Source organism: Bufo gargarizans, chromosome 2 (assembly GCF_014858855.1).
Source record: "Bufo gargarizans isolate SCDJY-AF-19 chromosome 2, ASM1485885v1, whole genome shotgun sequence".
In the NCBI taxonomy this organism is placed as follows: Eukaryota; Metazoa; Chordata; class Amphibia; order Anura; family Bufonidae; genus Bufo; species Bufo gargarizans.
The window spans coordinates 200,477,556-200,491,452 of NC_058081.1; the positions used below are offsets into that span (position 1 = coordinate 200,477,556).

Sequence of the window (13,897 nt, forward strand, 5' to 3'; positions counted from 1 at the left end):
ATCCTGAATACAGATTATAAGAACTTTAACTGAATCTCTGTAGGAATGGAGTTCATAAGGAGACATGAAGTACAGAGAGGACAGACAGGACAGACTGTGGTAATGGAGACTGCATACAAGTGCTACTGCCCATTATCTACATCACCCTCACCCTCAACTCTACTTCGTGCCTCCTCATTAACTCCATTTCTACAGAGATTTAGCTGAAAATCATATTAGACTGTATTCAGGATCATAGAATAAGATGAGGCAGCTCTTTGGCTCACTGCTCTGAAGTAACATGTCCTCCTGTGTGATTAGGACAGGTTTTCTGTGCACTAATAGGACGACGGCCATTTTATTTCTCCTAATGATTGCTCCCTAGACCAAACGACCCATTATAACTAATGAAAGGTATTTAGGAATATATTTAAAATAAAGTAATATTTAAGTATTTTCCTTTTCTTAATTTTCCGGAGAACCCCTTTAAGACCAGTGTCTAAATCGCTGGTCTTAATAAATGTCCACCTTATCTGTCGCTAACGTTCCAGTCCTCAATTCCGGATTGTGTTTACAGGCAGCAGTGGCGGTATATGTCACGTGGCTGATTCAGCCTATCACTGGCCTCTGCGGGATACAACATGAAACTGCTGAGGCTATTAACTGTCCATGGGCAGAGCCTGGTATGTCAGCTCATTCCGAATTTCAGCTCAAGCACATGAACAAGAAAGGATTTTCTGTAAGGAAAAATATATATATACCCCCCTAATCTATGAGACCCTTTAAAGGGACAATTCTGTCAGAAAGGGTTATTTTCTTTAAATTCAATATTCATAGACAGTTTTTTTAATTTTGGCAGTAATTAATTTACAGGAAATTTGAAAAAAAATGGCAATTTTCTAAATTTGAATTTCCATGCATTAAAGACAGATAGTGATACTTCATAAAATAGTTATTAATTAACACTCACCATATGTCTACTTTATGTCAGCATCATTAATGTCATTTTATTTTTTTAGGACGTTAGAAGGCTTAGGATTTTAGAAGCGATTTTTCAAATTTTCTATAAAATTTTCAAAACCGACTTTTTTAAGGACCAATCAGTTCTGAAGTTACTTTGAGGGCCTTACATAATGGAAACCACTCATAAATTACCCCATTTTAGGAACTACATCCTTCAAAGTATTCAAAACTGATTTTTGAAACTTTGTGACCCCTTTCCACAAGAAAGAGAGCAAAATCAAGGTGGAAATTAACTTTTTTTTGTGCACATTTTCCATTTTAATCATTTTTTTTTATAACACAGCAAGGGTTAACAGCAAAACAAACCTCAATATTTATTACTCTGATTCTGCAGTTTACAGAAACACCCCCTATGTGGTTGTAAACTGCTGCATGGGCACACGGCAGGGCGCAGAAGGGAAGGAGCACCATATGGTTTTGATGGAATGGTTTTCGGGAGCCATGTTGAAATTGAAGGGGCTCTGAGGTACCCCTGGAAAGGAAACCCAGAAAAAGTAACCCCATTTTGGAAACTATACCCCTCAAGGAATGAATTTATGGAGGGCTGCAGTGAATGCTTTGACCCAACATACGTTTCATAACATTTCGAAACACTTGGCTGAAAATGATAAATTGCATTTTTACATGAAAATGTCGCTTTAGTCCCAAATGTTTAATTTTTACAAGGGGTAACAGGAGAAAATGCACTCTACAATTTTTTATCCATTTTCTACTGTATACAGCAACACCCCATATGTGGTCTTAAAGGGACTCTGTCACCAGTTTCTAACCCCCACTTTTAAAAATATTGTTCTGTCCATGGAGCCCCTGTGATTACTAAGGTGTTGTTATAAGCTAAATCTGCTGGCTCGTTTTGATAAAAAAAACCTTTTATCTAACCTGTCAGTCATGTAGATAAGGTGCCCAGGGCGTTTCTCATGGTCTGAAGATGCCGCCCGCCCCCGCCGCCGTTGGTGCCCAGCTCCTCCTCTGCTCTGGTCAGCGCCGCCTGAATATCAAGAAATACGCCTCCGGCTCTCCCTCAGTCCCCCCTCCTTCTTTTCTAAGATCCCGCGCGTGCGCACAGGCCTGTGCCTGATGCGCCCGTGCGGACTTTTCGGTTCAGCCTCATTGAGCGAAGTGCGCATGCGCGAGCACTTCGCTCAACCTCCCGATAACGCGAACACTGCCGGACGCGCGGGATCTTAGAAAAAAAGGAGGGGGGAGTGAGGGAGAGCCGGAGGCGTATTTCTTGATTTTCAGGCGGCGCTGACGAGAGCGGAGGAGGAGCTGGGCACCAACGGCGGCGGCGGGCGGCATCTTCAGACCATGAGAAACGCCCTGGGCACATTAACTATATGACTGACAGGTTAGATAAAAGTTTTTTTTTATCAAAACGAGCCAGCAGATTTATCTTACAACAACACCTTAGTAATCACAAGGGCTCCATAGACAGAACAATATTTTTAAAAGAGGGGGTTAGAAACTGGTGACAGAGTCCCTTTAAAGTGCTGTATGGGCAGACGGTGGAGTTCAAAACGAAAGTAGTGGCATCTGCATTTTCTAACATGGAATTTTATGAAATATTTATGAAAGCTGTAGCTTTTTATTTTTATTTGACTGAGCTGTGTGAGGGCTCATTTTTTACAGGATGAACTGTAGTTTTTATGGGCACCATTTTTGGGTACAAATTACTTTTTTATTTCATTTTTTAGGAAATAAAATTGCAATTCGGTTAGTGTTTATTTTTATTTTGTTATGGGGTTCTCCATGTGGTATATTTGATATGATAACTTTATTCTGTGGGTTAATACAATTTTGGCAAATTTATATTGTTTTTTTTTTATGTTTTATGACTTTTAGATCACAAAATCACTTTTTCTTAGAAATCTATATTTTTTTTGCATTGCCATATCTAAGACCCATAACTTTTTTATTTTTTAGTCAATGTAGCTGTGTGAGGGCTTGTTTTTTGTAGGATGAGCTGTAATTTTTATTATTACAATTTTGAGGTATACATGACAGTTTGATCGCTTTTTATACCATTTTTGGGGGAGGTGAGGTGACTGAGGTGGCAATTCCGTCATTGTTTTTTAATCTTTCTTTAGTTATGTTCTTCACCATGTTGGTTTAAGTAACGTGATTCTTTTTTTTAATAGAATTTTTCTTTTTCACTTTTCTTTATTTTTTTCTTTTTATTTATTTTTCTTGAAGATTCAGTGGGCTTGATGGCTGTACAGTACACTGCAATAGACACCTATTGCGGTGTACAATACTGTCAGTTTTAAATTGACATTTGGCCTGATCAGACCGTGGCTCTGGCAGGGCCTGGCAGGCTTGCGTACATCTCTTACATGTAGTAGTGTCATGTAAAGGGTTAAAAGGTGGGGATCTGTGCCAGCACTGATTTTGGCCATTGCAGTAGAGTGTAAACTGACCCTCGCTCAGTTCCTGAACCGCCACTATCACCATTCTATAATGTCCAGAGCCAAGGTGCATAAAGGGGTCAGCGGGTGGCAGGCAGCACTAAGGGGGCAGCAGGTAGAGGCAGCAGTAGGCACAAAGGGAGCAGCGGGAGGCCCACAGGGGGATCTGACACTTACAGGGTCTGATCTTTGCAAACAGGGACTGTAAAGGTCAGAACCTGCATCCAGCTTTTTCACCGAATTACGCACTGATTGACTAGTTTGTACAGACTAGCCAATCAGAGCGATTGCTGGCAAGGGACCAATCTGATTGGCCCCTTGTCAGCACCTTCCAAGTCTCTGCTATCCATGACTTCCTTGTGTTACAGCACCTGTTAGGAGTTCGGGCATAACTAGATGCCCAGGTATGCAAAGTTAGTGCTTACCTGGACATACAGTTACGCCCAGGTGCAAAAAGGGGTTAAAAGAATTCAAGCTGAATGGGCACACAAGTCCATGCTGTGCCACAGTAATCAGACATGTACCTTTTAGCTCACCTGGGCTGGTTGTCACAAGGTCCCCGGCTGCCATCCCACTGCTGTGCCCATGGGACCCACAATTCACATGGTTTAATCACACAATTGCTTTTGTACCCGTCCACAGCTACTGCACAGGTGGCGGACAGTAGATTGACCAATCCAGTGCCTATGCAGAAGAGGATGCACCGTGGAGAGGTAAGAAAGTGATCACTTTATTAAACCATGTGATCGGCGCCATTATGGTCAGATTACTGTGTGCCCATTCAGATTGCACTTATCAGCATAATGAGTGAAGTGTCACTACAGGGGGTCTCTCTCTCTAATCGCAGTGAATGGTCTGACAGAGAAATTAAAGCAAGGCTATCGCCTGTGTTATTGCCACTGCCCGTGGACTCTGCCACCAGATGTCTGCTGTGCTCCTGAGCGGGCACCATTATTAAAGACCTGACATCAGGATATACATGTACACCCAATGTCTGGAAGGGGTTAAACACATTCCTGTTCTTTCTTTAACTTGGCGATTTAAAGGGACACTATCATCAATTTTTATCACATATTAACAGCTTATATTAGTATATTCTATATATTTTCTTTCTGGATTTAATTCTTCCTGTACTGGCTCTTTAAGGGAAACCTGTCATCAACTTTATGCTGACCGTAGTGAGGGCAGTATACAGTAGTGACAGAAATGCTGATGTCAGCAGTGTGTCAAACATCAGCTAAAAGTAGGTGGTTGCCGAGAACCAGCATCATAATCATTGCATCCCAGGCCTTGAAAAGAGTCATGGCCACCTGAGAAGAGTCCTGGTTACTCATGACTTCCTGCTCTCCTACCCACCTGCTGGTGACTGACAGTCTTCTACCTAGTTTTCTCCCTTTCTCTCTAGGAGAGAACTGCCAACCATCAGCAGACGGGTGAGAGAGCAGGAGATTAGGAATAACCAGGACTCTTCTCAGGTAGATCTGACTCTTTTCCAGGCCTGGGCTGCAATGATTATGATGCTGGTTCTCGGCAACCACTTACTTTTAGCTCATGAGTTACCCCACTGAAATCAGCATTTCTGTCACTATTTTATGCTGCCCTCAGTGAGATCAGCATAAAGTTGATGACAGGTTTCCTTTAATTTCCTCCTTTATTTGGCCTTTTAAAGAGAATGTGTATTGACGTATTGTTTAAACCACATTTTTATGGTAAGAATTTGAATTTTTGGTGAGGTTGTTATTAAATTTTCCATGTCACTATCTATATTTAAAAAATGTATATAATCCTGCAATTTTCACATTGGCCACTAGGTCTTATAGTAGGGCATGATTTCCTGTTCTGTACAGGTAACTTTTCAGTAGCCATTATCACCACAGGCAGAATTACAATAACAAGTAATACCTCTATATAGATAACACAGGATCTGCCATTCACAATAGGTGATATCACAGCTTATCAGCTCCCTCCTGACCTCTGCACATGTCATAGACTAGAGCAGGCATCCTCAAACTGCGGCCCTCCAGCTGTTGCAAAACTACAACTCCCAGCATGACCGAACAGCCTACAGGTATCCGCCTACAGCAGGGCATTGTGGGAGTTGTAGTTTTACAACAGCTGGAGGGCCGCAGTTTGAGGATGCCTGGACTAGAGCATGTCTAGAAATCTCTCCCTTAGAAATCAATGGGGTCTCCATCAGACCATTGTGTCTATGGCCCATGTAGCTGCTCTAAAAAAAAACAGGAAATCTTAAAATATTTTGGGACTAGTGGCCAATGTTAATTTTTTATTATTTTTTTTATAGTTAGTGACATGGAAAATGTATCTTTAATTAATATTTACTAACATTGTATGAATGTTACAAAGAGAAATAAAAAATAAAGGGTCTCACAGGACCTAATAAGTTAAAAAATGACAGAATATAACAAAATCTACAATGACAGAAAAAAATTACAGAATATAACAAAATCTACAAAGATCATAAGCAGATTAAAGACTGAAAGTCAACAAAAAGAAATCCAAGAAGATAAAGAAAGGGGAAAAAAAAAAAGAAAAAAAGGGTGGCGGGGTTAAGAAAAAGGTGAGCCAGACCTCAAAACTGATCAATCTCTATGGCAAATTAAAAATAAAATCACCAAATGTTCTTAAAAGATGTGTGTAAAACCGTTCTGCCACACCAAGTGGTATTTAGAGGAACAAATTAAAGGGGCGTTAGGGTAGCTAGAGATACGAACATGAGTCTCTTTAGGAGGTTAAGATTCAAGGGAGTTACTCACCTGTAGATAGTGACCAATAAATTATGTCTGCGCAAGTACCTTTAATGATGAGGTTATGACCGATAGTTTTGTCTGTCTTGTTTCGGGTTGGGGAAATTAGTTATTTGGGGGAAGGGGAGAAAAATGACAATAAGGGATATACTTGCTTGGCGATTATTGCAATATATTACCTGATTTTTTGTTTGTGGTTTCTGGAGTGTATATGATGACATTTACATGGGATGTATATTGCCAATGACAAGAACTTTTGATGTACTGTATTTTCCCTGAATAAAACTGTGTTTTAAAAAAAAAAAGATGTGTGTAAAATAAAAACATGATTTCAACAATAGGTCATTTTCTGATGACACATTCCCTTTAAAAGACCCAACAAAGCGGAATACATGAAGTGACTTTAAATAATTACATCCAGAAAGAAAACACATAGAATACACAAATATAGGTTAGGGTGGGTTCACACTAGCGTTAGGTATCCTTTTCTGGCTTTCCGTTATAACATGTTTATAACGGAAAATAACGGAATCCATAAGACGGAAGGACGGATCCGTTCTTCTGCCCATAGACTTGTATTATGACGGAATGCAAAACGAAAGACTTTAAAAGGCATTCCGTTTGCTCTCCGTCCTAATAGAAGTCTATGGGAATCAAAATGGATCCGCCTGGGTCCTGTTATGCAAGACAAAAAACAAAGTCCTGTCGACATAACCGACGGTTCCGTTATGCTTTCCCATAGGCTTCTATTAGGACGGAAAGCAAACGGAATGCCTGTTAAAGGCTTCCATTTTGCATTCTGTCTGGGCATTCCATTATTTTCCGTTAGAACCATGTTATAACGGAAAGCAATAACGGAATCCCTAACGCTAGTGTGAACCCACCCTTAATATGTGATAAAAATTGATGTGACAGAGAGAACAGGGATGCCATGTTCCAAAATGCCCATAGTATATAGATATAAAAATGTTTATCACATACGGTGAATGCCATAACAGAAAAATAAATAAATAAAAATGGCAGGTTTTTTTTCTGTTGCTTCGCCTCTCGAAAAATGGAATAAAAAGTGAGCAAAAAGTCATACACATCCTAAATGGTACCAATAAAAACTAGAAGATGCCCCCCCCCCCCAAAAAAAAAATAAAAAAAATAAAGTCCTCACATAGCTGTAAATATAAAAAAGTTATGGGGGGTCAGAATATGGCAATGCAAAGAAAAAAAGAAAAATTTCCAATTTTTTCATGTATTAAAACACAAGAAAAACTATAAAAATGTGATATAGGGATAAGGAACACCATAAAAACGAAACCTATAAAGCTACAGCAAAATTGAGGGGGGGGGGGTTTGTTTTGTTTTTTTAATTCTACCCCATTTGTAATTTTTCCCCCAGCTTTTCCCTACATTGTGTATGCAATATTAAATTAAAGCAAGGCTGGAAAGTACAAATTATCGTGCCAAAAACAAGTCCTCATATGTCTATTTGATCGGAAAAATAAAAAACAATTATAGCTCTGGGAAGGCAGGGAGCTAAAAACAAAAACAACAAAATAAAAGAATCACTTGGTCAGGAAGAGATGAATAGGATTCAAGTATCATTGTTTGAAAGAGAATGAATATATATATATATATATATATATATATACACACACACACACACACACACACACACAAACCTGTAAAAGGTCTACACAGCAGGACACAGCATATATAACCATAAGATAACATTTTAGGGGGGTAAACATGAGTCCATTATTGGTTTTAACTATAGCACATTTTTAATAGTCTCTGAGAATAAAAAAAATAGAGGAACATTTAATTAAAGGGGTTTTCTCATCAGAGACAAAACAGGACTGCTGGGTAATCAGCAGACTCAAGTGCTTCTGGCCTCTGGACAAGCAGCTCACGTTGGGAGAAGCCAGCCATGCATTTCTCCTGCAGCGGCCACTGCAGGGGAGATGTAGTATTACATGCCGGCCATTCAGATGAATGGCCCACCATTCAATACAAGGACTGCTGGAGTCCTCCGGAGCGGGGCAGCTGCATATGGACAAAGGTTGTCTTTGTTAGAGAGCCCCTTTAAGATAATGTTTAGTTAAATCATTATCCTTAGGTTTAAATATAATTATCGCGTCCGCATGCTATATCTACGTGTCACCAACACTTTCTACAATGAAATTCGCACACAGAACAAAGAAATAACAGATTCCATCATACACAGCAATGAAACAATGATGGTAGCACGAGCTAAAAGGAGGGGGCAGATCGTGGATGAGGCGTAAGGATTGGCAGCCGCATGTGCTGGCCCAGGTGTGAATGTGTCTCTAGGAGATAGACCTGGCGGGCTGGACGCACAGCTCTTCCTACCTGGAATGTTATGGTCTGCCGCGCACAATAGCTCCTGGTCTCGAAGGCTGATTTCTTCTCCTGGAAGGAGTCGTCGACTACAGATCGAACATCGGAAGCAATCGGTGTGGTAGACTCGTTCTCCGACCCTCATTACCAGCTCGGAGCGAGGCAGTGTGCCCTGGCACCTGGGGCACCGGGTGCTGAACAACCTGGGCAAGAATCAAAGAAAACACCCGATCAGTTAGTCATTATTATTGTTTTATAATCAGAATCATTTTCCAAACACAGTAAAATCCCAAAATATATCTCCTGATTAATATTTTATTTTTTTATTTTATATATATATATATATATATATATGTATATATATATATATATATATATATATATATATATATATATCATGAAAAAAATATTCGAAGAAAATAATTTTAAACCTGTCTAATAAATTGTCATATATTATTGAGAATAGTCAGGAGATCGCTCTCATCTGGTCTGTGCTAATTCTGTGTATGCACACGTCTCATATCTGTAATAATATGTGTGTTTAGTCAAATCTATCATCTCATTATGGTATACATGATGTCTGGACGTATTTTAAGAACAGAATCACAATGGAGGTTTTTTATTTATATATATATAGAGAGAGAGAGAATAAATGTGAAACCGCTGAGACCGTGTGAACTGCACCAATGTACATTCATTTTATGCATATATTAAATTATTTTTTTACATCTGTTTTGACCTTATTTTTATTTATTTTTTATTTTTATTTATTTATTATTTTATTTGGTCACTTTCTGTGTTTTTGTCTATATTTTTAGATTCTAGATTCATTTTATTTTAATGCCACTTGCCCTGCAAAAAAAAAAAAAAAAAAAATCCAGAAAAGGCAAGCAGTGCGGCATTGCTCAGCACATCTAGAAGATCCGATGAAGGGATGAATGCTGGCTCACACTGCGTTTTGTCATCAGTTTGACAAATCAATGGAATCGATCTGCATATCAGTTCATATGGCACGAATACAGCCTCATCTCCAGGATAATACATACTTCTATGGCTCACAGACATGTAATGCTGCATTCATCTCACACATCCACGATGCAATATACCCACTGCATCACACTTATGAGATGGGACAGAGATCAATCAGAAATAGAAGAACAAGAAAATCAGAGGCGCTGGAGTGAAATCTGAAGGAAGAGGAAATTCACAGAATGTGGTGTGTGCCGGTAATTTACTATCTGACCTGCTCTGCGATTTCCTGGGGCTGATATTTGTTCTGTGCTGTCATTTATCTGATCAGATATAAACCCATCAATACTGTCCAGCAAAAATGTAATCCAAACATGATACACAGTGATATGATAGCTTACATGGACGCTGACAGTCTCCATCCCATGCAGCTCCTATCAAATGACATTACTTCCGGCCTTTTTTTCTGGGGATTTTTAGAATTTTTCGACATAACTTATAGCTTTAGATGAATATTATATTTTGTATATTTCCTGTGCTCTATCCTACCCCCCAAGTAATCATCACTTGTCACCTAAGCCTCCTTCTAATCCTCCTGCTACAGCTAGAGTTCCCAGAAGAGACCAACCTCTGACACTGCAGGAACCTGGATTTATGCCATAATATTTAATTCAAGCCACCGACAGCATGTGAATAATGATTCCATACATAAATACAAAACGAACTAAATGACGATATATATATATATATATATATATATATATACACACACACACACATATATATATATATATATCGCCAACATGTTCTGCAGCGGTCACAGACAGTATCATCACTGTTCCCAGTGGAGCTCACAATATAAATTCCTTATAAGTATGTATTTGGAATATCTATCAATTATCTATATACCTCATATCTATCCATTAATTATCTATATACCTCATATCTATATATCTATTAATTATCTATATACATCATATCTATCGATCTATCTATTAATTATCTATATACCTCATATCTATCTATTAATTATCTATATACATCATATCTATCTATCTATCTATCTATCTATTAATTATCTATATACATCATATCTATCTATTAATTATCTATATACCTCATATCTATTAATTATCTATATACATCATATCTATCTATTAATTATCTATATACCCCATATCTATCTAATCTGTCATCATCTGTCTATTATCTAATATTTAACAGTCTATTAGCTATCTATTATTTATCTATTATCTATCTGTCTTGCTAGCTATTATCTATCGATTTATCTACCTATTTATCTCTCTAATATCTATTTATCTATCTATCTTACATATCTATCCTATATCTATCTATCTGATATATATATTATATATCTATCTACCGATCTCATATATCTTCATCTATAATCTATGTATTCTCTGTCTATTATCATCATAATTATCTGTTATTTATCTATCTATTATCTATCATCCATCTATCTGTGCGTTTCTATAATTTCAGAGAAAAAAAAAAGAACCCTGCACCCTTCAGAGAATACATATATACACCCCACATAATCCACTATTTCCCACGTGTATATATATATATATATATATATATATATATATATATACTGTGCAGATAGAGTGGACATACAGATTTGCCTGAGCTCCTGCATGCCGGGTTATGTCCTGTTATGTTCACATGGTATGTAATAACTGCTCCTTCATCCCTGTGATCTCCTAATACACAGACAATATGACACCGAGCAGACCATTCCCCCCATCCGTCCTTTATGTCCAGCTCTTCTCCACGAGATTCCTACATATTATTACCATCATTCAGATTTCTCCTTTTTTTCTATTCTTCCTTTATTGTAAACATAATATCCCAAGTGCAATCCTCTCCTTCCTTAAACTTCCGGCGTTTCCCTCCCTATGTGCTGCCTCATTCTGCTAGAACGCTGTTCACACGGCGTCCACTGAATAAGGAAGTCCGGCTGCTGCTCCGCGTCCCATACAGACACGGGGAAGATCCGTAATACTGTATGATGTGACCTGGATGGAGGGTTACACGTGGAATAACAGCGGAAACGTGGCAGTAAGAATAATAATAATAATAATGATAATAATTGTAATGTTGCATTATTATTATTATTAAGTTCCAGACAGTCTGTGTAGCTATAACTATAGTGTTATTTAGAACACAATGACCCGAATAAAGACTGTCCGGATCCCAGTAGCCGCCTGCTGGGAGCACTGGGCAGTGTGGGGTTACCAGCAGATTCTGCCTGTACACAGCACTGGGTGGAAATATCTGCACAGTATAGGAAATCTGACTGATCCATGCAGTGCCAGCCATGTCACATAATGTCACACCCTGCTGCCATGTACCCAGGCCAGGATCCCATGTCACATAAATATACAGCATTATTATTTCTTCAGCTCTTTCCAGCAGTCACATCCCGCCATCATACATAGGTGTACATATATAAAGTGATCAGCCCCATGCACATGGCAAGCTCTAGAGACACAAGGTGATGAGGGGATGACTCCCATCCTACCTCCTGATGATGAGAGTAGCAGTCGGTCACGCACCTGATGTAGTCCCGCTTGCAGTAGGTCTTGCCGTCCCGCACGAAGCAGGTGCAGTTCTCGTCCAGGTACTGGCTGCACTCCGCACACTTCAGGCAGGCAGCGTGCCACTCCAGGTCCGGGGACACCCGCAGGATGTACTGGTCCAGGATGTGACTCCCGCAGCCCACACACACCGCCAGGCCTGGCTTCTCTGCCGGGGACACGACAGCTGTCAGCGTCACAGCACCGCACACCGACCCCCAGCTCTCATCATCCATCCACCAACTGGGCCAGCTCTCATCATCCACCCACCAACTGGGCCAGCTCTCATCATCCACCCACCAACTGGGCCAGCTCTCATCATCCACCCACCAACTGGGCCAGCCACCTATAGCTATCATCATCCATACATCATCCATCCACCAACTGGGCCAGCTACCATCATCCATACATAGCACAGATCCATCATCCATACACTCTGTTTATCCATCTCTTATGTAGCTAATGTTTTATCTCTACATACATTGATATATGTATTATCTATCTATGAACTAATATATCTTTATATTGTATCTTGGAATCTATTATCTATCTACTATCTATCTAGTCTAGACACTATATTCCACATATAAATGACATTGTACAATGATTGTCTCCTGTTCTCTTTAGGAATATATTATATCCGTGAGGCTAATCTCTATCTATCTATTATATCTAATATAACATCTAATATAATTATCTATCATCTATGTATTATATCTAATATAATATCTATCTATCTATCTGATATCTATCTCATCTCTATGTGGACATCATGGAATAGAAGAAGCAGAGAGATAGTAGATGACAGGACTCCTGCTGCCCCTCACTGACTAGAGAGAAGAAGGAAAGTTTGCGCCGGCCGGTGAACTTACTCTTGGGCTGATCCCCCATGGCAGCCAGGAGCGGGTAGGGCAGGATGAGGTCCACCATAGGATGAGGAGGAGGATGCTGGGGCAGCAGGACAGGGAGCCCGAGCTGCAGGATCCTGCTCCCAGCTGCCAGCTCTGGAGACTGGAGTGCCCCACGCACGCTGCATGACGTCACGAGCACGGCCCCGGGCTCTGGGATGACTGTGGCGGAGGCGGGCGGTGAGGGGGCGGGGCTCTGGCAGCATGGCTCCTGAGGCAGGGACCACTGCTGTGGAGGAAAGGGGTCGTAATATACATTCCTAATGGTGTATCTGCCCACCCTGTCTGTAGTATGGACGGTACATGCCAGGCTGAGCTCCTGCTGCAACACCATACAGACCCTGCGTTTCTGGCCGGGCACAGGCATATAATCCATGTAATGTCGGTATCCACTGCTCCATCACTGGGCGCCCAGCTAATGGCTGAAGACATTGGGCAGACCTACTAAGTGCCTCTCTTTTGGACCCGAGTCCCTCTGTGCCTCTTTGATCCTCCAATGTCCCTCTTTTTGACTTGGGGAATGAATATATAAATGTGCGTTTATACATTTAGTAAATTGCTCCTCACTAAACTATCTGGACGGTTTCTACCTGTATATTAGACCAGAACTTTATTATTTGGTGAAATTTGGAGGTTTTTTTTCTATAATCTGCTGATTTCTGTGCGAATATTTAAATGAATATTGAAACGCCCAAAAAAAAAAATGGTCCCAGGGTCTCCACATGCTTTAAAAATAAAGGAACTTACACTCACCTGCCGCATTTGTGACGGAGTCAGTAAGTATGCTTTGGGCGGAGTCAGTAAGTATGCTTTGGGCGGAGTCAGTAAGTATGCTTTGGGCGGAGTCAGAGGCATAGCGCGAAAAAAACTGCCGCAATGTGTGCCAGCATATACTG

General features: G+C 40.1%; 1 protein-coding gene across 1 annotated transcript in view; it reads right to left on the reverse strand.

Annotated features, from left to right (window-relative positions):
- The window catches only part of ISL2 (ISL LIM homeobox 2), a 33,254-nt gene extending 20,178 nt beyond the window's left edge, over positions 1-13,076 (reverse strand). The window contains exons 1-3 of the mRNA XM_044283397.1: positions 12,966-13,076; positions 12,073-12,262; positions 8,537-8,727 (exon numbers count right to left, since the gene is read on the reverse strand). Coding sequence (XP_044139332.1) covers positions 8,537-8,727; positions 12,073-12,262; positions 12,966-13,023 — 439 coding nt within the window. The 5' untranslated portion in view covers positions 13,024-13,076. The remainder of the gene's footprint in view (positions 1-8,536; positions 8,728-12,072; positions 12,263-12,965) is intronic.
- Positions 13,077-13,897: the final 821 nt, after the last annotated feature.